The sequence below is a fragment of the Enhydra lutris genome, unplaced genomic scaffold (assembly GCF_002288905.1).
Source record: "Enhydra lutris kenyoni isolate GAN:26980312 unplaced genomic scaffold, ASM228890v2 scaffoldscaffold15, whole genome shotgun sequence".
Lineage (NCBI taxonomy): Eukaryota > Metazoa > Chordata > Mammalia > Carnivora > Mustelidae > Enhydra > Enhydra lutris.
In genome coordinates, this window is record NW_019154099.1 from 53,244,812 (window position 1) to 53,272,363 (window position 27,552).

Here is a 27,552-nt window from a genome sequence, read left to right on the forward strand (position 1 = left end):
TATGCTAAGTGAAATAAGCCACTCACAAAAAGACAAATGTTATATGATTCCACTTATATGAGGTGCCTAGAATAGTCAAATTCATAGAGGCAGGAGGTAGAATGGTGGGTACTGGGGGTTAGCAGTATAGGCAATGGGGAGTTACTGTCTAATGTGTATAGCTTTTTGGTCTTGCAATAGAAAGAAAAGGGTCTGGATGTAGATTGCGTAAGAACATGAACGTACTTACCACTACTAAACTGTACCTTTAAGAAGGATTAAGATGATAAATTTAATGCCGTATGTATTTTAGCACAACATTAAAAAAATTAAATGCACATGCAATGCTAAAAAAATAAAAAATCTCATATTGCAACTGTTTTGGTTCTATTTGTAATTTTTGAGCTACAATTGAAATAATAGCCTTTAATTACTAAAAATAAATGTTTTAAACCATCATTTACGCAAATGCTTCACTGAAGGGCAAAGTGGTAGGAAACCAAATTAGTCAAAGTGGGAAATGCCATGTTTTTTCTTTTAAAAATGGGAGACAAGGGGCCATTAGAGCTTGAGGAGAAAGTGTTGGACAAGCCATCTCACCAGGGTTTTCCTTCTAACGTTGTATCCATGCTAAATTAAGAACAGGTTAAAGATGAGAAGGAACGAGGTACCATTTTCTCCCGTAATAGTTACATTGTTTACGATGCATAAAGAAACAATAACAGACTTAACATGCTTTTAAGCCAGTCTTTATACAGCAATACTGTTCTTGTCTAAGATGTATGAAAGAATTTTTAAGCTTAAAAAAAAAAGTGGAAGACAAAACCTATCGTAATCAGACATGACATTCTAAATGAATGCTATTACAGTAATACAGAAGCCCGACTGGTGGCATTTCTCTATTTACTTGAGAATAAAAGGCCACAAGAGGCACGTTTATCCTTATATGGCTAAAGGTCAGAGGTTGGGGTCTACCTGCAACCTTGAGCATCTGTGCCAGTTATCTGGGAAGTGGAATCCCTGAGGGGCATCTCAGGGAGAAGCAGGTGGAAGCAACCTTCTTGTTTTGGCGAATGCAACCGTCAAATGTCAAATGACTGTTCTGAATATATTGCTTAAAGGGGACAATGGTTTTTAAAACAGAGCTAGAGAGAGTAGGAATAGAAATAACTTAAAAATAGAAAAAAAAATACCTCTTTCAAACATGATTTGAAAGAAGGGCTGAATCAGATTTAAGATAAATCCCTGACAGTGTATGTGGCATATACAACAAAATAAATGGGTTAATACCTGATTTTAGGAACGGTAAAATCTGAAGGAAGCTTTGAGATTTTCACCATTTGTGGTCTGTTTGGAAATTTCTCAAAGATTCGAAGTCGCAAAGGGAGCTTCTCTTTGGTGTCCGCGTTCGCTTCACTTTGCTTTAACTAAAGAAAAAAACAGGCAGAAGGAAAAGGGGAACTTACTGTACTCTCAAGTCCTAGGTGGCCAGGAGCTTTTTTTGCATCAGGGGAACAGTGAGTTGACGCACGACAAACGGTAGATGGCAGCAGAGTCCCACTAGTGCACTTTCCCGCCCGCCACCTACCGGCCCAGGGTCCGCAGGAACTTGAACCACCCGCAAAACAAAACCCAAACTTAATCAAGCAAAAAACTAAAGCAGAACAAATAATTCGAAGAAAAAAAAAATTAGGTTCTTTTATTGCTAAATATAAACCCCCTTTCACACCAACCATTATTTTTATTGTTTACTTATCTCTAGCATATACAGTAACATGACAAAATTCATTTTACACAGATGTGTGCTAGAACAGCAAACCAAAAGAATAAAAATAAACGGAACTCCAAAGTCTCCTAAGTGGTAATACGTGTAAAGAGCGAAACTGTCAAGAAAACTGGTCTTTTGTTCCAGCAGATTCAAAAAGGAAAGCTCAAAACGGAAACAACGCATTTGGTACCTACAGGGAGACTTGTTTATGTCCTTGTAAAGATGCTTGGGAATTATTACATTATATGTCCTAAAATATCTTTGCAGGAAATGACAAGCAAACGGTATTCATCATCTATCATCTATCTATGTACAGGATGGTTTTTCTATTTTTCACATCTGTTTAATATTTCTACAAATTAGAGGTCAGGGAGCCTGAGACATGACATCATTAAATGGCACCAGTGCTGAGTGAAGGAGCCGTCGTAAGGGTAGATTTGGCTGGCATAACCCTGGCCTGAAAATTGGAGCAGGGTGCTTCTACCCCTCTCACTGCACCTTATTCTCTCTCTGAGGCTGCCTTCTCTTGCAACCTCCCTTACTTCTCTCGGAGCTCTCTATAGACAAGGCTACCCTCTCCACGTGCACCCATCTCCGGTTCCGCCCTCCAGCTTGCATCTCGGAACCCTGATCCTGTCCCAGGGTCCAGCACATCAGGCAGCCTCTCTGGGGGGTTCGAGAAGCATGTTTCCAACACCAGCAGCTTCTCATCCCTTGCTGGGTAGACTTTTACTTTATAATGCCAGCCTGTCTCCGGTTTGTGGAAAGATGAGCAGGGGAGGCGGAGAACGTTATAACTCTTATAATGGGAAGAAAGGTGGCAACTCTTCCCTCCTCCCCAAGCGGGGGTGTCCAAACTGGCCAGAGAGGACAGGAGCACTGCGTTTGGGGGAACACCCAATTTCAATACAATATACGGCTCAGTTGTCCAATCGGGTGTGAACTCATAGTGAGATTATAGGCTTACTTCTAGTTCAGAAAACGTGCCTCATTTCTCGCCGACTTCAGAAACTGTTCTTACATTTCTGTTTTGTATAGTGTTAATATTTTACTGTAGCCAACATATGTCTTATTTAATGTGGAGGCTTGTCTGTGGATTTCTGACTTGGGTGGTGACCTCATTTGGAGAAGAGGAGCCTGGTGTTCGTTGCCTTCCTCTCTCCCCGATGGAACCCCCCGCAGCATGATCCCAATCATGCTGATGGCTCGGATGGTGAGAGTGATGAGGAGTTAGCTCCCCAAGGTGCAGAACACAGACTGCTAGCATTTCCATGAGATACAGGCAATGAAAAAAAATGGCTCCGGGGGCGCCTGGGTGGTTCAGTCGGTAAAGTGTCCGACTCTTGGTTTTGGCTCATGTCGTGATCTCTGGGTCGTGAGATCGAGCCCCACAGTGGGCTCTGTGCTCAGCAGGGAGTCTGCCTGGGATTCTCTCTTTCCCTCTCCCTCTGCCCCTCCCCAGCTTTCTCTCAAATAAATAAATCCTAAAGCAAAAGAAAAATGGCTCCATATGTAAACAAAGAAATTCATAAGGAAGAGACTTATTTTCTGGCATAACTGGCAGAAAGATATTTGTCAGTGGTAAGAAGAGCACAGAGAAAAAGAAAACGCAGTTAATATGTTAAGTCAGACCAGAGAGAAAGGCGATTATATAAGGCCAAAGACAGGCCGAGAAGATGGGGCAGAAATGAGGTATTTAATTCATGCTTTTGCTGACTCATTTATTTACATATCAGTAGAGTCACTTATAAATCAAATCCCAAAGGCCAGGTTCCCTGTTTAGTTCTGAGGATACACAAGTATCTGAGACACAGTATTTGCTCTCACGGAGCCCGCGCTGTAACGGAGAGACGGGTCTGCGCACAGATAATGGCAAACATAACAGCTGTTCTAGCTGAGGTGCAAAGTGCCGGAAGCTCAAGGTAAGGAGCAAAGGGGGAGAGGAAGAAAAATAAGATGATGCTACTTTTATTTCCAGAGGCTTCTCCCAGGATGCTGGAGGCTGGACTCTCTAAATCAAGAAGCCAGCAGTGCTGTGCTCTCTCTGATGGCTCTAGGAAGGAATCCTTCCTTGACTCAGCTCCATGGCAATCCTGGTGTTCCCTGAGCCACGTAGCTGCCTCACTGCGTTATGTGCCTCTGAGATCACAAGGCCTTCTTCCCTGTGTGTTTCTGGGTCTCTCTGGGTCTCCTTTTCTTTTCTCTGACAAAGATGCCAATCCCTTAAATTAGGGTCCACCCTAAGGCAGGGTGATCTTGACTGATCATGTCTGCAAATGTCTAATTTCCAAATAAGGTCCCATTCTGAGGTTCTAGGTGGACATGGATTTTGGGGGTTCACTACCAAATCCACTACATAAGGTAGTTGAAATTCCAGCGTGTGGTGACTTGGACACTGTTTCTCTTTACCCTGAGACTATCATGGCTAGGAGGACAAGTGTCTCAGGACAAGGATCCTTGCAGGGGGCAGGTGTGTTTCATTATTCGTATTCAGGGCCAGCTACAATATTTGACACAAAGTAAGCTAAACAAATATATGTGGAATGACTAAGGACACAATCACTGGCAGAACTATACTCTTCAGCAGAAAACTTGCAAATGAAAGAAAGGATTTTAGGTTTATCCGGAAGGATAGAGAGATAAGCAGAAAATATCCATTTGCTGATTGAATACATTTGTTGGGGTGGGGTGTGAGTGTCCCTAGATTCACAGAAGAGAATAAAGTCAGACTCTTTGGCGTTTCACCTGAGCTTCCTGCTACCATTGGTGAACCGACAAATGTTTGGAATAAGTTTAGACATAATATTTTGTAGCATTTAATCAAATATCCTAGAATATCATGGTTAATATATGTAGGTTACCAGTATTAAAATATAGTCCCCTTGCCTAATGTTTTGTTTTATCTTTTTAAAAGATTTTATTTATTTGAAAGAGAGAGAATGAGAGAGAGAGAGAGAGAGCACAAGAAGAGGAGGGTCAGAGGGAGAAGCAGACTCCCCACTGAGCAGAGAGCCTGGTGCGGGATTCGATCCCAGGACTCCAGGATCATGACCTGACCTAAAGGCAGTCACCCAATCAACTGAGCCACCCAGGCACCCCTGCCAAATATTTTTAAAATGGAACTTATCTCATTCTACTTTGCGTTAGAGTTACTTATTCCTTCCCAAACTTGTAAACTACTCAGGGAGAAGATTCTATTTTAATTTACTTCTTTTTAAAAAAGATTTTATTTATTAATTTGAGAGAGAAAGAGTGAGAGAGAGCACGAGAAGGGGGAGCAGCAGAGGGAGAAGCAGGCTCCCTGCAGGGAGCCTGATGTGGGACTCAATCCCATGACCCTGAGATCATGACTTGACCTGAAGGCAGATGCTTAACCCACTGAGCCACCCAGGCGCCCCTATTTTTAACTTACTTCTATGATACCTTCTAGACAGTAGAAATATATAACTGTGAATCAATGAATTAGAATTCATCATGAATTGGTGATGGAACTGTAAGACCACATGGAGCAAAGGAGAAGGTCTTTTTGATGAAACAGAAGGTTCTTCAGGATCCTGCAAATCATCTCTAGTGGCAGATGTCATGGCTCCACAGAGGCGCAAACGGGCCCGTTAAACCAAACAAGGACTGGTGGATGCATGGATGGCGGATGTGTCAGATCTCACTGCGGAGGCACTGGCTAGAGTCTTCTATGAGCAGGAAGCTTCTTTGTGAACAGCAGCTGCCATGTGCCCTTTCTGCTGTTCACAGTTAAGCAGCATCAACCGGAGAGGAACACACACAGCCAGTAGCCCCGCAAATCCTCTCCCAGGCGCACAACTATCAGAAACATACCCACACGTCCACTGCAGCCTCACCAGCCCACGGCGGTGCCCAACCGTGCACTCCTCAAATGCCCATTGTGACATTTTTATGAATTTGAGTCAATAAACTATATCCACGTACAAGGATCTGGGTGAATTTTACACACTGACGTTGAATGAGCGAATCCTGACCACACCAACGAGGACATCCTGAATGATTCCATTTATAGAGAGTTAAAACCACTGGTGTATCCTACGCAGTGTCTGGACAGCGGTCATGCCGGGATGGGGTGAAGTATTGTGACTAGAACGTATATGGGGAGGGATCCTAAGAGAGAGTTGATCTTCTGGATGCTGGGTGTGTTCAGTTCATATAAGTTCAGCAAAATGCCTTTTTCTAAATGGATCATAGAGCGCAGTAAAACGTTTAAAAGAAAAAAGGACCGATGATGGAGTGGAGCAAAATCATCTAATTCTTACTTCACTGTGATGAATCACCATAACCTGGACCATTTCTCCTTTCCCAGTCCATGCCCTTGGCCAAGACCCAAAATGAGAGAAAAAAGGCCAAAGAGCAAGATGGGACTGGCATGTGTGCGGAGGGTGCGGGGTGGGACAAAGATGAGGCAGCCAGGGTAAACCGAAAAGTACCACCTGGTTCTTAGAAGCCACTTTCAAGTTTCTTAATACATGATAAACCCTTTTAGGCAAACTCGTCCCCCTTTCTTGCATGTAAGCACAGATTTCTCCACGATTAAATGTACTTTGATGAAATGAGTAATATGGATTATGTTGAATATACAGGATAATAATTTAAGATCAGTATACCATACCACAATAGAAGACCTTCTAACGGATAGTCATTATAATTGTAAATGTTCCCTTAAAAATCATTCCAAAGATCATAACCCTTGAATGGAAGGAACCTAGCAGAGCAAACCCAAGATTTTAGTCTTTATGTTGAAAAAGCTCATGTAAAGACCAGCACAAAGGAAAGAGTTAATAATACCTTCAACGGAGCCCGAAGTCTGGCTGCCACGAATAGATCTGATGATAGATTTGTAACAGACTCACATGGTTAAACCAAACCAAACCAAACCAAGAAAAAAAAAAAAAAAACTCCACATTTGCAAAATGAAATCAGAATCCAAGAGAAAAATTCAAACCTTGAGCTTTAAAATATATAAATCATCTAAGCTCGGTGCTATTCTGTGGCTCAGCATCTGTCTCGAGGAGATACGGTTACATATTGGGCGGCTGAAAGCCTTTTGCTTTCCTTGTGCTTCTTAAGAGAGTCTGGTGTAATTGCTCTGTGTGACACACACCCTGTTCTGCCTCATCGCTTCCATCTTCCGTATCCCAGCCTGAGCTTTCTTCTGTTAAAATATTCAAACATTATTCAGTTTTCAGTTCCTTTCTAAATGCTGCAACAAATAACTGAATTGAAGGATTATGTTAAATAAAAATTTTTGTAATTTCTGGTGTGCTCTTTGCAAAGAAAACAATTTAAAAGGCATTCAGACTTGGGAAAGATTCTCATTTTAAAATCTAGCTCACGCTAGTTTGAATAAATGCGCATAGACCTGTAGGTTAATGTAGCTGAAGAGTATTTTTTTGGCAGTTCGATCTATGAAAAATGACCACATTACAGGCAATCTGGAGAAAGAGGTTCCTCTCTGTTACCTGAGTCAAAAGGCTGAATTCTCTTTGCTTCTTTATCCAATGGCTTTGGCCAGTTTTGCCGGATCTGTACATGACACAGTAATTCAGAACTGAGACTCTTCCTAAAGCATAAACTATTATTTTTCCAGCAAGTTTCTCTTGCTATTTTGCAACTGTGATTTTACAACCCCCGTTGCATGGCTTCTGGGTTAAAACAGATGGGCTATCTGGAGTTAATGATCAAACGTGTTGTTTATTAATATCCCTGTGTCCCTGTGTTCCTATAATACCTTGATCTGAAATATAAAGATTATTCCTCACTAGGCTGTTGAGTCCAATAAAGAGTTTCTTAGAAGGGAGGACATTTTCTTTTCTTTTCCTGGGCAAAAGGCCATCAGCCACATGACTGAACATAGATAGCACTACGATACACGTTAAAACAAAGTGTTTTAAGTCACTAATTCTCCCCTCCGCCCCCAACTTTTATAAAAAATCTGGAATATATCCAGGACTTCCAAGGTCAAATTGGGGTTTTATTGATACACACTGGAGGGCTCTATTTCTTGGCTTGTGGATGGCAAAATATACATTTTAATATGACAGCTGGCACCACAAAATATTCCAGTAGCTTCATAACATCAGTTGATGGATATCGTGCGGTATTTCTTTCATGACATCGTTCAACAGACTCAGAGTGTTACTCAGTCACCCTTACAGCCTGGCCCTGAAGAAAATGGGGGAGAGAAGGGCTGTTCTTTGGGGAGCTGGTGCCCTGGGGACTTAGGCAGCTGTTTTGTGCTTCCCAATTTGGGAGACCAGCAGAGCACTTATAAAGCGCTCTTACTTCATATCGTCGTATGAGATCCCTAAGATGTACACAGCGCCAAACCTACCATCTTACAGACTTGACATGTCCTGAAGGTTACTTTGGGGAGCAGTCTAAGTACCAGTTGCGAAAAAGCTAGGCTAGCCAAAAATGTAATGTAAGTGTAATGTAAATGTAAGCAACATTTTTGTTACTTAGAAAAATGTAAGTAAGAGGGAGGAAAACCCTATTCAAAACCAGATACCAAACTATGTTGAATAAGTAAGTTTTCCTTATATGATGGTCTCTTGAAATCCTATTAATGGACCTAATACTTTCGTAGAGATTGGAGTAATGAACAGTTTGTTTTTGGTATTTTTTTTCCCCCCCTAGGTCCCAAACACCTCTATTTTACATTTTATTTCTCTTGTGTTATTCAACCAAGACACAGTTGTTTCCATTAGGAAACTTACTGAGTCATAGAAACATGTTCATTATGATAAAAAATGCATTTTTTGCTTCACTTCAGATGAAATTATATTAGGATTCCATGTAAACTAGATAGCTGGTTCTTGTTATGAGACAAATATTCAGTAAGTAATAGGAAAAAGCCCACACCAGAGGGAATTCACTACATATATATATGTATATATGTGTGTGTGCATATATGTGTATATATATATTTATGTGCGTATATATATATTTATGTGTGTATGTACATATATATATATATATATATATATATACGCTCACATAATTGTCCTCCCTGTTTTGATTTAGAAAACACTGGAGAAAACATAGTCTCCATAAAAACAGAAAAAAAAGTAAGAAGATGTGGATTTAAAATTTCTTCAGTTTTACAATCCCTTAACCACTTTGGATTTCAACACCCTCAAATGAAAAACGAGGATCTTCCTTCTTTTATATAAATGCCAGATATATAAGTGAGATAGCATATTGCCTATAATTTGAATTACTCAAGGGAAATGTGCTATAAAACCCACAGCTCTCACGATGTCACTGTAAGTACTAGCTCTGCAGGAAAGTGCTCTCATCTCAGCAAGTGGGGACGAATGCAGAGGACACTCACCCACTGGGCCGTCCACCCCCTCTCCTCCATCCAGCGTGGGACTCCCTCAGCCTTTCCCACTCTCCAGCTTCTGCCTCTTACCGTGTGGTTTATTTTCTCAAGACTCATGATTTACATAGAGAGTGCCAGACATTTCTCCCGATCTAGTGTTCTTCCCCGGTCCCCTCCCTTTTCAAACTTCTGCTCAAAACAGTCTGCTGTTCCTCTTCAGTACCTTCCTACTCATCTTCTATCCTCTCTGGTTTGGATTCAGGTCTCTCTCCAGCCCCTAGGAGGGAGGATGCTCTCACCAGTCACCCACATTTCCCGTGCTGCTGAAGCCAGCGGCCACTTGGGCATCTTGGATTTTTGTTTTGTTTTGTGTTTGTTTGTTTTTTTGATCTTATGCCACTCCTTAAACTCCCCTAACTGGGTTTCCATCTTGCCCCTTGAATCCCATTTTCTTTTCAGAACACTTGAAAAAGAAACACCATCATGTTCCTGGTCCTTAAAGTAACGCAAGGATGGTCAGTTGTGTGCAGAAGCATAAATGGCATAAATGACCTCCTCTCCCCCCCACCCCACCACCTCCCCATGCCTTCCTTGCTCTTTCTACTCCAACAATATTGGCTTGCATGTCCCTCCCACAGTCCTACTTTAGGTCACGGATGTGTGCCTGCAAACGTACCTCACTCCACGCCCCCTGTGCAACACACGTTCCTTCTACACTCGGTTAACTCCCTCAAAACCATCTCCTCCAGGAAGATTTCTCAGAATAGCAATAATTGGGAGTTGAATTAGTAAACCTGAGTGCTAGATACTATGCTGGACACTTGGCCTCGCTGCCATTACTCAATCCCTAGTTTAGCCCTGGGTGTAACTCTGGGCTCTAGCATGTTACAGATATGGAAACTGAGGTCACAGGAGCTTACATCAGCCACCCAAGGTCGCCTGGCTGCAAGTGGGAGCACTGGGGTATGACTGCAATCTTTCTGATTCCGGAGCCTGAGCTTCTAAAAACTGTTTCGTACAGCCTCATCAAAACAACATTTTCAAGCAAGAGATGCAAGAGATGCATTTTTCCTTCTGCAATTTTGTACCTGCCGTTTCTTGAATATGGAATATTTTCTCCCACTTTGCTAACAACATTCATCATTTTTAGACACATCTTCCCTCCCTGCTTCCAATCTGAATTAGGCATGTCCTCCCTGACATTCCTTGTGTTTTCTACAACCTTAGTGCTCAGGCCTTTATACCATAACTTCCTAATTATGTGCATGTCTCCCCTATTAAGACAGCACATTTTAAATTAAGAGCAGGACTCTGTGCCCTGTGGCCTCACACCACACATTTACACACACAGGACAAAGATAACACAATGGTGATGAGATGGAGAACAAAAAAAGCAGAATCAGTGGAGTCCCAAAGACAGGCCAAAGTGGCCTGTTTGTGTTATTTCTCCTCATTTTATTATCCTTTTCTTAGGTTCTTCACAAGATGGAAGCAGCCATATTTGACCAGTACAAGCAAGTCTCCCAATTTCAGTTGGGTTATTTCACTGATAAAGATGAAGAAAGAGAAGCGACAAGCCTCATCAGATTTTCTATTAGAAACAAAATTATAGAGAGTGGGTCCTGATGAAAGGCATGCTCTCAACTTTTTAAGATCAAAAGAGCATAACTAACTATAAATTCTATATAACATATTCATGGTCTACAGTTTCACAGATGTATGCATCTTTGCAGCAGACCACATAGCATTGAATTTATATTTATATGTTGTGTTATTGGAGCTTACCATAGAAAATCCTTATCCTATCTAAAAAAAAAAATGCCTTATGTTGAAATCATTTTGAATTACATAAGAGTTGCAAAGATAGTGCAGAGTTCCTGTATGCCCTTGACCCAGCTTTTTCTTACGTTCGCATCTTACGTAACCATAGAACATTCATCAAAACTAAGAAATTAACCTTGGTCAAATACTTTTACCTGAAAGTGCAGAACTTAATTGGAATTCCCCAGTTTTTGTATCAGTGTCTTTTTGTTTTAAGATCCAATGCTGGGTAGCCCATTATATTTCATTGTCATGGCTTTTGAGGCTCCTCTAGGCTGTGACAGTTTCTCCTATCTTCCCTGTTGTGAATGACCTTGACTGTTTGAAGGAGTACTGGACAGGTAACTTGTAGGGTGTCCCTCAGTTTGGGGTTGTCTAATGTTTTCTCAAGATTTGTTATGGCTTTTGGGGTAAAAATATCATGGAGATAGACTTATCTCATGATATCAGGGGAACATGACACCAATAGTCTTAATATTGGTGATGGCAACTGTAACCAGGGGTAAAATGTGTCTGCTGGGTTTCTCCACTCTAATGTTAAGTGTCCTTACACTACCCTTTCCTTACACTATGAGGTAGAAGCAAGTCACCAGCTCTGGCACATGGTTAGGGAGAGAAGACTTAAGGTTTATCTCTTAGGAGGGAGGAGTACCAAAGAATTTGTAGACACATGTTAAAACCATCAGAATAATTTAAAAAAAAGAAAAATTTGAAGGGAGAAACTTGGAGTTCATGCAAATACCCTATTTCTTCTTAGAGTTTCACACGAATTTCAGCATCCACCAGTAGATCCCACCTGTTGTCTGTAATTGTAATGTTCTAATGGAGATTTTCTATTTCCCTCATTTATGATTCTATTATTTCTATTCCTCTCTATTTACTTGGGATTATTCTGTAAGGAAGAGTTGACCCTTCTCCATTTTTAAATTCTATCCTTTATTATACATAAGTATGGGTTTTCATTGTTTATTTCATTCTTTGGGTTAAGAATCTAATACTATTGTTATTTGTTTTATCACTCTAATTGTTCCTGCTTTGGCCATTGGAGGCTCTTTCAGTTGGCTCCTCTACTCTTTTCCACATACTTTTTTCTTTCTTTCTTTCTTTTTTTTTTTTTAAAGATTTTATTTATTTATTTCTCAGAGATGGAGAGAGAGAGCACAAGCAGGGGGAGCAGCAGGCAGAGGGAGAGGCAGGCTCCACACTCAGCAGGAAGCCCAATGCAGGACTCAATCCCAGGACCCTGGGATCATGACCTGAGCCGAAGGCAGATGCTTAACTGACTGAGCCATCCAGGTGTCCCCCTTTTCCTTTTCCTTTTCCTTTCTTTTCTAAGTTCTTCCTTACTTTCTGGGCTCCACAAAATACTTGTCTTATCCTGTGTTTTCTCTGACTGAGCTCAAGAATCAGCCATTTCTCCACAAAGAGTCTTGATTTGCTTTGCTGGAGAATGGTATTTAGAAATGAAAATCGTGGCAATGGGTTTGCTTGTTGTTACTGGTATAGCACTGCTTCTAGGTTCGCTCAGAGGAAAGAGCCAGGGAATGCATGGATGTATATACATGTTATACATATATATCTAAAGTTACCACCTATGTATGGATGGATGTGTCTTATGTAACCTTAGATCATATATATGTATCTGCCCATGTATCTATGTACCTATGTATCTATATGTATCTCTCCATCTTCTATCTTAAAATAAACTGAGTTCATAAGGCCCATCCAGCCACAGGGTTCATCTTGGCATCTCCCCTTCACTTATTTGTAACTTCTTTCTCTGACAGTGTGACATTATCTACAGTAAATTTCCTTATTTGTTCCACCTTCATGTACATATAACTAGTATCAGGAATGGTGTTGGTCATAAAATAAATACAACACTTTAAATTGGAGGTATGGAAGACACACATTTCGTAACCCCCACACTGGGTCTTGAACCTCAGCTGTGTTCTGTCTCCTTAAGTAATTCCTTTTCAGGCAACCATCATGCATTTTCCAAGTACCATTCCTGAGTAGGCTTATGGCAGATTGTAGAGTTGTTCAATTTTGCAGACTTTGATAAAAAGGCTTATTAGAGGCACTATGAAAATTCACATTAATCAACATATTTTATGCAAAGCAAAATGGAAATAGGAACGGCATCAAACCAAATAGCATGCATGTACATTTCTCATTTCCTAGAAATAATCTAAGTCATTCTTTTGTTAATATCAGAGTAAAAAATATGCGATTGTCATATGGCTGTGTGTGTGAATGCCAGACGCACCCCATCTCCCGCTCTGCCCACTACTGAGCCAGCACACTGAGGAGAATATAAGAAAAGGCCAAGAATGAACTCATTAACCCTCAAACAGGGAAGCAGAATTATAAATAAATCAAAAGAAGACTGGTTGCTCTTCTTACACAAATTCCGTAAATTTCTGGCCACATTTTATTAAAAATCAATCCAGTCCAATCCAGTCTCCTACCTGATTCAGACCTTCCCTTCACCCCTACCCCACAGAGCTACAAGTGTGACATCTGACCTGGAATCAGGGAGGGAACACGGTCTCTTCTTTGCCTGCCCCACATCTTCTGCGGGGTCTAGTTTCTCCACAGCAGAGGCCACGGTGGAGAGTTGGGAGAAGGGATCGTCTTAGGAAACCTGTCACATTTAAGGGTGGCACTATTGGTGGTTCAGCCTGGATCTGGACCTTTTAGAAGGTGATGGCTTTCTGTAGGGATGACCAGCATTGTAAGCAGACAGAGACATAAAATTCTGGCTTAGAAGGAATAAGGTTGACTAGCTGGACCATCAGACCTTCTCTTGTTGGGAGTTTGAACTTGAGACAGAGAGGGTTTGTAACAAAACTGAAAGTCAAAATTTACATGGAGAAAATCAGAGAGATTATTTGTGTTGCACTGACAGTAAGGCACCTGCAGTTATCAAACACTATTCTTCAAGGTTCTAGAATCTCTTTTCTTCCCACTCTATACAACCTCACCCAGATTCACAACTTGCACTGTTATGTCCACACAGAGAACATCACTTCAACCAAAGAATCAGAGAGGGTGAGCATTTTTGTCTGGCTTCTTCACTGACTTATCCCACGTGCCTAAAACAGTGCCTGAAACATGGTAAGCAGGGGCTAGGTGAAGGTTACATTGACCATCCATATTTGCATCTCTAACCAGCCAGCCCTCACTCCTGAACTCTAGATGTACACATGCAGCCGTTAGGTGTCTCTACTCAGTTTCAAACTCATTACAACATGCCCAAGATGGACTTGTTGATTTTTCCTTCGAATAGGGTTCTGTGCTAATGCTTCCTGCTTCAGTGAATGTTACCATCAGATGAATCTGAAACCAAGAGTCACCCTTGACACTCTTACGTATGTCCTTAAATCCAAACTATATGGACAGAGACTCAGAACAAAGAATAGATGGACCATGTTAAACTTAAGTCCAAAAGCAGTCAAGGCAATGACAACACCTCCAGTGTATTCACTTTCGAGTTTAGGTACACAGGGTAACACTAGTTATAGACTCCACTCCTTACAGTAAGACACAGCTATGAAAAATTCTTTTTGCTATGCATAAAACTGAAAACCAATTGTCTGTCATACTATCATACTTTTTCCTTAGAACCGTAACAATCCAGTTTCCCAAACTGTGAAAGGATTTAAAGAAAAAAATTGCCATTCATTAAAAAAAAATTTTGTTCTCTTGGTTACAGAAAGCAAACAGGATAAAGTCCCCACAGCTAAGCAGTAGGTATAGGGCTGGACGTGCTGAGTTCAGGCAAAGCTAAAGGGGGAGATTCTCCCCTAATTAGGGCATGTTTTCCCCAATAAACTTTCCCATTTTTTAAAAAATTGAGAGATTGTCTTGCAGAATGCTATGAGAAAAAAATGTTATGAAAATAATTCTGAATTAGCACCACTGTCGAATGGTACAACCAACAACTCATCAATGTAGGGAAATCATTTTATGTTTGTTCAAAGGCAAGAGAGACTTAAGGTAATTTATAAAAAGTCCTGAGTGCCAGTGGAATGAGGCAAAGAACAAGGTCTATGAGTGATCTGGTTTGAGTCAATCATTCATGGAATGACAATTTGGAAGGGTTTAGAGAAACTCTTCTTCCAAGAAAGTCTCAAATTCATAAAACTCACTTTTTATGGACTTACTTTATGAAGGGTGAAGGTGAAGATTTCAGCTGCTGAGAAAGCTGCTCTTGGTTGGTGATAGCTGGTCTATATCTTGAGATGAACCTGTTACCTCCCATTATGCCATACTCTCAGCTACTTACTTCCCAGCACCAAAAAGGGGGCACTACTTCTGGGGGCCAGAGACCAAGACTCTCCTGGTTGTATTAGTTCCTGAGTTAACAAAGTTGTAACAAAGTACCAACACTAGGTGCCTTAGAACAGCAGAAATTTATTATCTCACTCTTCGGGAGCCTGGCAATCCAAAATCAAGGTTCTGTTGGCTTGGTGTCCTATGGGGATTCTGAGGGAGAGTCTGATCCAAACCTCTCTCTTAGCTTCCAGTGACAACTGGCAATTCTTGATGCTTCCTAGCTTGTAGATGCCTCACAGTGTCTGCTTCTTCATCACATCCTGTTCTTGTCTTTCTCTCTTCTCCTTTTCATATAAGGACACCAATCAGAGTGGATTAATGTTCACCCTAAAGACCTCATCTTAACTTGATTTCATATGCAAATACTCTGTTTCCAAATAAGGTCACCCTCATAAGTACTAGGGATAAGGGCTTCAATGTATCTTTTTGAGAGATACAACTGAATGCCCAGAGGACATGAATTCTAAGAGGTTCCTCCTCTGTTTGATGCCCTGATCCCTGACTATTGCCAGTTTAACTCCAAAATTCTGGTTTGCTCTCTCCCCTTTTTGCATTGACTTCTGGATTTCTAGGCCATGTCTAATGCTGATAATTGATATTCCCAAATTTTGAGCCTTTTTAGTGGCCTCTTGGCTTGAACCCTGATCTGAATGGTTTTCAGCCTTAGTCGCTTCATCTCTTTGAACTGATCTTAGTGCTGTTCATGTCTTTATTGACATAAGAATTTATGATTAAACAAAGCCCTAACAATGAAGCAATTTCAGAAATAGCCAAGCAAATACTATATAAAGTGACCTCCTGAGATTTAAATTATGGAAAATTATGGGGAGTAATATGTAAATTGACAACTGAAGAGTCATTTCTAACCAGAAGGTGGAGAGTGGCTTCAAGTGGAGTCGAGTAACGTCAAAGGATTCCAGTAAACACCATTTCCTAACCCCCAGCTGCTAATGATTTGATTTTCTTGAGGATATTGATCCTCTGGCCCCTGGGCAGCTCCGTGTTTCCTGGAGCAGCAGGATTCCTGGATGTCTGATGCTTCCAACTCCCTGGGATTCCCAGCTGTTCACCTTGTGTGTTGTGCAAACATCCTTCTCCATGCATGCTACAGTGGAAGAAAGGGTTTGATAGCCCTATAAGTAAATAGGGGTGATGTATCTGAGAACATTAAGAATCACCCAGTAATGAGTGGTCTGTCTGGAAGCTTTGAGGATGACAAGTCTGAGAAGAAAGGATTGGTAATCCATTTTCACTTCTTAGCTGTCACACACTACGTATCTCCTAGAACCTAACTTCTACCCAAATGCCTGAGCTTGCTGTCATCACCATCACCTACCACTGTCTTACTGCCAATATGGTTGCCATTTTTTCATTAAAAATTTTTTAAAGTTGTGATAAAAAACACATGACATAAATGTACCATCACATTCATTTTTAAGAGTACTACAGTTTGGTAGTGTTAAGTACATTCACCTTGTTGTACTAAAGACCTCCAGGACTACTTTTTTTTTTTTTTAAAGATTTTATTTATTTATTTGAGAGAGAGACAGTGAGAGAGAGCATGAGCGAGGAGAAGGTCAGAGAGAGAAGCAGACTCCCCCATGGAGCTGGGGGCCTGATGCGGGACTCGATCCCGGGACTCCGGGATCATGACCTGAGCCGAAGGCAGTCCTCCAACCAACTGAGCCACCCAGGTGTCCCCCCTCCAGGACTTCTTAATCTTGTAGAACTAAAACTCTGTAGACATTGAACTTCCCCTGGCTCCCTCCCCTGGCTCCCTGCAGCCACCATTCTACCTCCTGTTTCTGTAAACTAGACTCCTCTAGGAATGCCGAGAAGTGGAATCATATAGCTCTTCTTTGTTTGTCACTGGCTTACATCACTGACTACAGTGTCCTCGAGGTCTATCAATGCTGTAGCATGTGTCATAGTTTCCTTCCTTTTTAAGGCTAAATAATATTCCATTGTATGTATACACCACATTTTCTTCACCCCTTCACCTGCTAATGGACCTCTGAGTTGCTTCCACCTCTTGGCTATTGTGAATAATTCTGCAACAAACTTGGGTTTGCAAATATCTCTTCAAGACCCAGATTTCAATTCTTTTCGATGTATACCCAGAAGTTGTATTGCTGGATCATAACTATTTTTAATTTTTTTGAAGAACTTCATACTGTTTTCCAAGGTGGCTGCACATTCCCAGGAATAGTGCACAACTGTTCCAATTTCTCCATATCCTTGCCAATACTTTTTATTTTCTAGTTTTTTAATAGTGGCCATTGTAATGACTGCAAGATTGTATCTCATTGCGGTTCTGATGACTAGCAAAGCTGCACATCTTTTCATATGGTTCTTGGCCATTCTCATATCTTCTTTGGAGAAATGTGCAAAGTCCTTTGCTACCTGTTTTGTTGTTGTTGAATTGTAGAATTCTTTATACATTTGGATATTATCAGATATATGATTTGAAAATATTTTCTACCATTCCAGAGAGTGCCTTTTCACCATGTTGATTGTCTTCTTTTTATGCACAAATATTTTTAGGTTTGATGTAGTCTCATTTGTCTATTCTTTCTTTTGTTATGGGTACTTTTGATGTCATATCCAATAAGTAATGACTTATTATGACTTCCCAATTTCAATTTCATGAAACTTTTTTGTAATGTTTTCTTCTAGGAGTATTAGTTGTAGGTCTTAAATTCTTTAATCCATTTTGAGTTACTTTTTGTATATGATATAAGGTAAAGGTCCAATCTGCATGTGGACATCTGGTTTTCCCAGCATCACTAATTAAAGAGATTTTCTTTTTCTCATTGTGTGGTTTTGACACCCTTATTGAAGATCATTTGACCACAGACATGAGGGTTTATTTCTGGGCTCTCTTTCTTCTGTTCTACTGATCTATAAGTCTGTCTTTATGTCAGTACCATGTTGTTTAATTATCGAAGCTTTGTGATATGTTTTGGGATGAGGGAGTATGAGGTCTCAGCTTTTGAATGTCAGCATCTCAGTTTGTCCTTTTTGTACCTTTGTTTGTTTGTTTGGCTGTTTGGGGATCTTTGAGAGGCTACATGAATTTTAGGATTTTTTTCCCCATTTCTGCCAAAAAGTACATTAGGATTTTGATAGGGATTGCTTTGAATCTGTGAATCACATTGGGTAGCATGGACACTTTAACAATATTAATTCTTCAGTCCATGAACACGGATGTCTTTTCATTTATTTCTGTCTTCTATAATTTCTTTCAATGATATTTTATCATTTTTAGTGTAGAAATCTTTTATGTCGGGGCACCTGGGTGGCTCAGTGGGTTAAAGCCTCGCCTTCGGCTCAGGTCATGATCCCAGGGTCCTGGGATCGAGCCCTGCATCGGGCTCTCTGCTCAGCAGGGAGCCTGCTTCCTCGCTCTCTCTCTGCCTGCCTCTCTTCCTACTTGTGATCTCTGTCTGTCAAATAAATAAATAAATAAAATCTTAAAAAAAAAGGAAATCTTTTATGTCTTTGGTTAAGGTTACAGCTTAATATTTCATTCTTCCTGATGTTATTACAGATAGAAGTGTTTTCTATGGTGACATTTTTTCACCTCTCTGAAATCTCAGATTGTTGACCACATTCTCCTTCTTGGAATATTTTTACCTTTGGATTTGATGACAAACATTCTGGACTTTCCTCCTCCTTCTTGGGCTATGACTTCTCAATCATATTTCAGGCTCCTCCTTATGGCTTATACGATTCATGTGTTGTTCCTCAAGAACCATGGTAAATTTAGGACTTCTAAAGGCTTAAATTACCACCTGCATGTTAACTTTTGCTCCTCCCTAATAATGTCTTTCAGCCCTAAGATACTACCTAAGCTTTAAACCTTCTATCTACCCACAGACATTGTCCCATGAGTATCTCTCAGGGATCTCATGGCAAATGTGGCCAGCTCCCTCCCCCTAAATATAACAAACCAACCCCCCCCCCCAACTTTCTTCCTTCTCTTGCTCTCTCCATCTTGGCATACCTCTGGTAATCTAGAAAACCAGGTGACACTCTGGTCACTTACCTTTGCTCTTCTTTTACTTCCAACTAATCACCAAATCTTACCTCTGTATTCCACCACCCCTATATGTTCCCTTGTCTCAATTGCTTTTTGTTGAGGCAGCGATCACTGCCTGGCTCAGGACCAATGGTCCTAATCATCAGTCTAGGACCTCTTCAGTCCATTTCCCATGCTGACGCTGGAATGTAGGGGGTGTTATGTCACTCCTGGGCTTAAATGCCTTTCAGACAATACCTAAATGCTCATTCACCACTCACAGCTTTTCACCTGCAGTTCCCTGCTCATTTTTCCAACACACCATTTCTCCCTTGCTCAACACTTGAGCCACAGTAAACTTCTAGTGGTCTCCAGAAAACCACTGTTGCCTCTTGGCCAAAGAAAAAACTTGCTCTTCTCTTGGTCCTGAGTGTGCTTCCTCATGCCACTTTCTCCTAATCCCCTTCACCTGGACAGGCATTACTTCAGATTTCAGTCTACACCATCCTTGTGAATAAACACCTCTGATTTCATCATTAAAGTTGTGTGTGTCTCCTGTGTGTCCCCAAGCCTCTCATAGCATCTGTTTGCATGTCACTTTCTCCCACCACCTCACAAGCACCTTAAGGCAGGAATAATATGTTGGTCATCATTATGTCCCTTGCCCCAACAAAACATCTGAACCGCAGAAGAGAAGTAGTTAGACCCCAGGATTATGAAACAGGTAGATCTCATCTCTGAGTAGTAGCATCCCATCTATAAAAGGAATACCTCATATGACCTTAGCCTATGCCATTATGTATTTGAATCACACAGCCTTCCTCCTTCACCCATCCCCCACACTGATTCCTGGCTCCCTACACTATATCCTGATTATAATTTGACCCTCAGTCTCTTCCCACAGGAAGAGAAGATGATAATCCACAAATGTAAGCACATCGTCCAACCTATTTTCTAGACATGCATCTCAAAATGAATGAAGGAACTGGTTCTCTGAGCATGCATCATGATGTCCTTTGGTGAGGACACTGGATTAGAATCAGGGAGCCCATGTTATTCCAACTTTGGCACCTACAAATTGTATGAACTTGGGTGAGAAATGTCCTCCTTTGAGCGTTAGTTTCTGTGTCTTTAATATTCAGCATAAAATCCAAAAATTTAATATGGAGTACCTTGCATGAGGTTGTTTCAATGGATGATATTTAGGATCACAGAGTTATGTCACTCCTTTATGTTATACTAGGTTGAATGAATTCACTCATGGGCAAAATACTGAGAAGACTGAAGGCCTGACCCAGATCAGGAGACGGCAACCAGTGCTGAGCTGAGTGGCATAATGCCCAACACTTATCTTTGTGCAACTGTCCTCCCTCTGTAAAGACCTTCATAGAGACACCAAGTGGAGATGAAAATGAAAGCTCCCAGGTAAGGCTAAAGAGAAATAGTCCCCTAGACCTCATATTTTAAAGGAATATAATTTTTAAAAAACTTAGAGTCATAAGATAGAAAGGCTCCTTTACATGTCCATCCCCACTAATAGTGGACACCGCCAAAGACCAAACATTATCAAATTTGAACCAGGATTCAAATGAACCTTGATATAGCACTGGGGAAACAGTTTTAATTTCAGAGTTTTGAATTTAATCTAAATAGACTATCTATACTTCCCTTTTCAACGATTCTTTCCCTGAGGCTTCTCTGTGGGTTTTTTTCCCTCATAGTTTAATGAATTTTATACTGCTTGAAAGAAAACCCTTTATATCTGTCTTGCACTGAATTTGCAAAAATCATTAAAGCTGTGAGGATTTTCTTCATTTTTGAAGTTTGCAAAACTCCACTTTTATCCTCCAGTGTCTTTGCTACATGACTGAGGACCAAGGGCACCGTTTCCTACTACTGTTTGGAGGATAGCACTGGGTCAAGGAAATTTTTAGCTTGTATGCAAACTGATTTGGCTTCTCAATAGCCAAATTACCCATTCACAATCTCATTTCTAGTCAATTCTCTGATCTTGTGTAGAAAACCATTATATGCCTGTATCTTTATTTATATCTGAACCTGTATCTTTATCTATCTCCATCTCCAGGGCCTGTGTTGGGTGTCAGGATGGTGAAAAGAGAAGCATGGTCTTTATTTAATTAGGTATGAGAGCCATGAAATGATCGTTACTGCTTTATTGCTGCTGGGAATCAGTTGAGTCTTATATGCAACACACAGGGAAAGCAAAAGATGAATTTCATATGGAGCAGCATTAGTACGGTTTCTTAGAACATTATTTCTCTTGAAGAATGACAAAAAGAAAACTACCTTAGTGGCTTTCAAGGCACAGTCCTTGTGATACTGGCTGGAGGTGAGCCTGGTGGGAACGTGTACTTTAGAAACTCTCAAAATGTGTCCGCAAGGAGTCCTTTTTAGTGTGCCCCTCTGAATCCCATTAAAAAACAACAACAACAACAACAACAAAACTTTGGCATAAGGGAAGTTGCACTGCCACCTAGAATGTGCAGATTTCCAGCAAAAAGTATTGCAGTTGGCATTTGAGTTAGCGCATCTGGTCTTACATTGAGTGCATGAACGAGTCCCTCTAGGCTTCCTGAAGTGTTAAAAAAAAAATGGCGGCCAGCTCCACACTTTCTCCTGAAAAGTTCTGCAGGTCGGCAGTCCCCAGGTGGTAACAGCTGTCTCAAAGGCCAAGGAGGTAACCAGAAAGCAACAGGAAAAAGCTATGTAGCATGCTTGTACTTAAGAAGAATGTGATTCCAGGATTCCACCAACAATGGGTCATGCAGACTGCACCTGGCCTCAGGGAGCTTCTCCCTGAAGGGCTCTGGTGTCCTTTGCCATCTGGCAACCTGACTGGATCACTTTCCTGACTCTGGATTTGGTCCCACTGCTCCCCCTTCGTCACAGGGTTAGACTCATAATCTGTGCTCTTTCCATTGATTTCATATCTTGAATGTTTTCCTAATTCCCTACTTCACAACCTCCTGCTTCTCTTCCATTCCATTGTCTTCCCGTAACTTTTAGCTCCCTCCTATCCCATCCATCTTCAGGGTCATATCTCCTCCTCTGCTGAGCATGAGAACAGACTTTCTCCTTCTAACAGCTTTGTTTAGTGTTTCATACTTAACTTCTTCATTTTAGAGGTGACTTGCACTGGTAACTATTACTCTTGAAAAATGTCTACGAACCAACATTTACATGTTAACACAATTTTTTTTTACCACAACCATAATAAAATATGTTAAAAGTCTCTAGAGGCCTCACTGAAATATGATATATTGCAAGCATCTTGGGTCATTGTCTGAAGAGGCTCATTGTTCCAGAAGGTCACTGAGAGAAGAGGGTTCTTGGGCAGCATCTGCCATATTTGGAGTGAATGGTAAGCATTTGAGCTCTTACCTGCTGCAAAAGTCCTAATCCAGTGGCTCTGATTAGATCATCTGCTTTTCCAGGGAAAACGAGATCTATTTTGGATACTTCTAATGATTGGTTTGCTTAATTCACCTCCATTCCTCAGAAAACTGCCTCTCACAGCAACGGTTATTTCATGAATATCATAATGTTTCTGTCATCTAAAATATAATCATATTATATCACTTATATATGAGTAATTTACAGTCCTATGAGTGAGCCTCCACAAAAGGTATAACTCATGTTTGGTATTTATATAGCTTTTCTGTGACTCAGTAATAGAGCCTGGGCTTTAGGTCCTAATTGCCTGGATGCAAATCCTAACTCAGCCATGTATTAGCTGTGTAGGCTTAAGTAAGTTACTTAACTTCTCTGTGCCTTAGTTTCTCCATCTGTAAGATGGATATATTAATAATGCCTACATTATACGGCTGCTGTGAAATTCAGATTAGTGAAAATATATAGCACCTGGCACTTGAATGAGTCTGATAAATATTACTGGAGCTGTAAGAAACTACAGATTAGTTGGTGAAAGGATAAAGGATGAAAAATAAGTTTGTACTGAACAAAGACAGACTATGAAGTATGCAGTGTTGTCTGGAACTTAAAATGTTAAGAAAATCAAATGCTTTTTACATCTTTCTCATTCTGTTCTCTATCTCAGAAAAATAAAAATAGAGTGTTTGCATTTAAACCCATAAGGACTGAGGCTGCACACAGAAAACTAAATAAATGAATAATGTAGGTAACATTTTTATTGGCGGTCTGAAAGATGCTGTGAGAGACAGGCTAACGTTTCAGGTATCCACATGATTAAATGCATGTGTGTATGGAAGTGCATACGTGTGTGGGGCTGGGGTGGGGTATATTCTTGTAACTATGTATGTAGATGAGCCCCACTTCAAAGGCCAAGATCATTGGAAATAAGGGGGGGATATAAAAAAATGATACAATTCATAAAAACTCATGAAATATGCTTATACAAAATGGAAGGAAATGAAATAGGACATTTTAATTTAATCTGATAATATTTGATGAGTTTCAAGTATGAATTAATAGGTGAATTTAATAGATAGGTAGTGTTAGTCCAATCATGGCCAAAGAATAATGTGAAAAGTACTAATGAAAATGAGTTTGTTGTTTTATTTATGGTTGGGATTTTCAGTGTTCAAAGATCTCTAAATATTCAAAGAAGATATTTCAAATTGCAGGCTGGCATAATTGGATAATCAGCTCTGGTGTACAGGATTTCCAGAAATACAAAACATCACTAATATACCACAAGTGATTAAATAAAAGCCATTTTGTAACTAATGATAGATGCTCAAAACAAAGCACCATACAGTTTATTAAAACTGTAGAGTCCAAGAAGAAAGTCGGATGTCAATTAAAGTCCTGATTTTTAATTATTGCTGTTTTTTCTCTTGGGGGTCCCATAAAAAGTATATATATACATTGTATATATTATATATAATATCAACACATCAAATATTAGTATATTTGAATTCATAAACTTGAAAAGAAATTGCCACACGGATTTATTTTACTTCTTTCTGGTGGAAAAACTATTCTACAAATGTGGGCTGGAATTATATGGAATTTTAGTTGGCCAGTGGTTAATTAAGACTATATTGAACCTGGCTGTATCACCAGTTTTAAAAAAAAGACCATTTTTCATTTTATCCATACAATACATATTTTAATGTCCTCTAGTAGAGGACATTAAAAGTCTATGCAGAGTGAACATGGCACACAGGAAAACCCACATCTAAATACCAGATTTGTAAAGCAAGGACTAATGTGGTTATACAACAGCAGATTTTTATTGGTTATGTGGATTGATGAGGTTAGTTTCAATTCTGAACTCACTAATTCTGTATTTCCATAACTAGAAGCTGCATAAAGCATTTGCATCTATGGCATAAAGGAAGTTCCCAACTCTCATTTGAATAACCTGTCACTGTTGCTGCATACTGAAAAGGTCTGGAAGAAATCATTTCCACTATGCCCAGAGGGCCATTTTGCTTGTGTAGTTAAAGGACAGGAAAGCACTTAAATCCTTCCTTGATATGCTCACAGTGGGCATCCTTTTTATCAAATATATATTTTTTCTTTTATCGACTGCCCTTGGTTAAAAGCACAGACTTTGGAGATAAAAAAATACAAAGATAAAATGCCTAAAGTGACTTTAAGATATGCAAATGACAGTAAAACCATTTAAATACGTTATGTGTTTGCCTTCATTAAAAAGACAACTCAGATGCAATTTGAAAGTTCTGAATGGATAGGGCCTCCCTTGAATTCCAGGTAAGACTTGTTTTGTAGCCTTGGTTCTTTGTTAACCTCCCATTTATTATTTCTGCAGTGCGGGGGAGGGCGATTCAAGAATATTTTAACCCCCTTCTCAGGCAAAGGAAACAAAAGCAAAGATAAGCTACTGGAACTACATCAAATTAAAAAGCTTCTCCATGGCAAAGGAAATCATCAACAAAATGAAAAGGCAACTTACTGAATGGTAGAGGATATTTGCAAATGATCTATGGAATAAGGGGTTAAATACAAAATATATACAGAACTTCTACAACTCAACACCCCCCAAAACCCAAACAATCTGGTTAAAAAATGGGCAGAGAAGCTGAATAGACATTTTCCCAAAGAAGACATCCAGCTGGCCAACAGACACATGAGAAGATGCTCAACATCACTCATCATCAGGACCATGCAAATCAAAACCACAACGAGACATCACCGAACACCAGTCAGAATGGCTGAAATCAAAAACACAACAAACAACAAGTGTTGGCGAGGATGTGAAGAAAAAGGAAGCCTTGTGCACTGTTGGTGGGAATGCAAACAAGTTCACGCACTGTGGAAAACAATATGGAGGCTCCTCAAAAATTTAAAAATAGAATTAACGTAGGATCCAGTAATTCCACTACTGGGTATTTACCCAAAGAAAACAAAAACCCTACTTCAAAAGGATATATGTGACCCTATGTTTATTGTAGCACTTACAGTAGTTAAAATATGGAAGCAACCCAAGTGTCCATCGATAGATGAATGGATAAAGAAGAAGTGGTATATATATACAAATATATATACATGTGTGTGTGTATGTATGTTTATATATATATAAATATATATTTATATATAAGTATAAATATAAATATATTATATATAATTTAATTTAATATTTTGCATTAATATAAAATATTAATATAATTAATTTAATTTAATATTATATATAAATATATAATTTATATATAAATATGTATATAATTTTATATATATATGTATATAATGGGATATTACTCAGGCAGAAAAAGGATGAGATCTTTCCATTTGTGACAATATGGATGGAGTTAGAGGGTATCATGATAAGTGAAATAAGTCAGACGGGGAATGACAAACACCGTATAATTTCACTTGTATGTGGAAGCTAAAAAACAAAACAAATGAACAGATAAACAGATAAACAAAACCAAAAACCAAAAACAAACAAACAAAAAAACAGAAACAGACTAATAAGTACAGAGAACCAACTGGTTGTTGCCAGGGAAGAGGTGGGGGAGAGCAAAATAATTGAAGGAGATTAAGAGGTGCAAACTTCCAGTTATAAAATAAATAAGCCATGAGGATGAAGAGTAGAGCATAGGGAATACAGTCAATAATATTGTAATTACTTTGTATGGTGACAGATGGTAGCTACATTATGTTGAGCTTTGCATAATATATAGAATTACTGAGCCACTACGTTGAACACCTGAAACCAATATAACATTGACTGTCAACTATATTTTAATAAAAAAAGAATACCTTATCCAGCGTCCTCTTCTCACACCAACTCTACTTCTCAAAGGGTCTCTACTCTTTGACACAGCCAAATATTTAAGCCAAAGTTCTTCCATGCAACAGAAACTGTGAGAATGGTCCATCACGCCTGTCATCTTTCTGCCACCAGTCATATAACCTTCACACATTTTCATTTCCATTTTTTGGGAGTATGATTATCAATGCTATCATATCCAATCTGTTTTCACACATAACTGGGCACAGAGCTAATCATTTATTCTATTCCATTTCTTATAATGACTATGGGCACCAAGACTAAATTCTCTTTTAGTGTCTAGAGGTCAGGCAAGTTGATGCTTAATATTTTTATGATGATGATCAAGAGTATTACACATAATTATGCAAAATGGCAATCTGGCCTTGAGGCATTTCATTTTCAAACAACCTTCATGTAATGGCAGAAGGAGAAGAGTGTGGCCAATCCAATTTCCTATAGTATGTCCATCTTACTTTTACTCAAAATAGTAATATGAAAATATTCCTAGAATAATTATAGAACAATAAAAAACTTTCTCTGTTGATAATGGATAAATATTAAACAAAAGAAAATTTTGCCAACTTAGACTGCCTTAACTTATTAAAATTTTTTTTTTTTTTACTTTGAAGCTCTAATTCTTTTAACAGTATCTGTAAGCACATTTCACCCGTATATTCTTAAATGCAGATTTGAAGAATTCCCCACACATTACTTACTTGTTTAAGCTTCTTTAGATCTTCATCAAGTTCTAAGTTGTCCAAAATAACAGCAACAAACAAACTCAGGAGGATCTATAAAATGGTTAAATAACAATGAAAAAACCCACATGCTGTAAGTATCAAAATATTTTATATATATATATATGATATAGACTATGTACCTAAAATATATACTACATAGAATGCATTAAATGAAAAATGAACATGCAGTTCTGAAGCATTGCATAGGGATTTTAAGGTATTTATCACAAATTTGTTAAAGGAAACGCATATGTTAACTGAAATAAACTATATAAAAATTAATTTGCT

The 27,552-nt window shown here is 39.5% G+C and overlaps 1 protein-coding gene across 3 annotated transcripts in view; it reads right to left on the reverse strand.

Moving 5' to 3' along the window:
- The window catches only part of LOC111147028 (sodium leak channel, non-selective), a 291,306-nt gene that overhangs the window by 82,732 nt on the left and 181,022 nt on the right, over window positions 1–27,552 (reverse strand). For all 3 annotated transcript variants that reach the window (XM_022502882.1, XM_022502881.1, XM_022502880.1), the window contains 2 exons: window positions 27,241–27,315; window positions 1,270–1,406 (listed from right to left, as the gene is read on the reverse strand). In XM_022502882.1, the coding sequence (XP_022358590.1) occupies window positions 1,270–1,406; window positions 27,241–27,315 (212 nt within the window). The remainder of the gene's footprint in view (window positions 1–1,269; window positions 1,407–27,240; window positions 27,316–27,552) is intronic.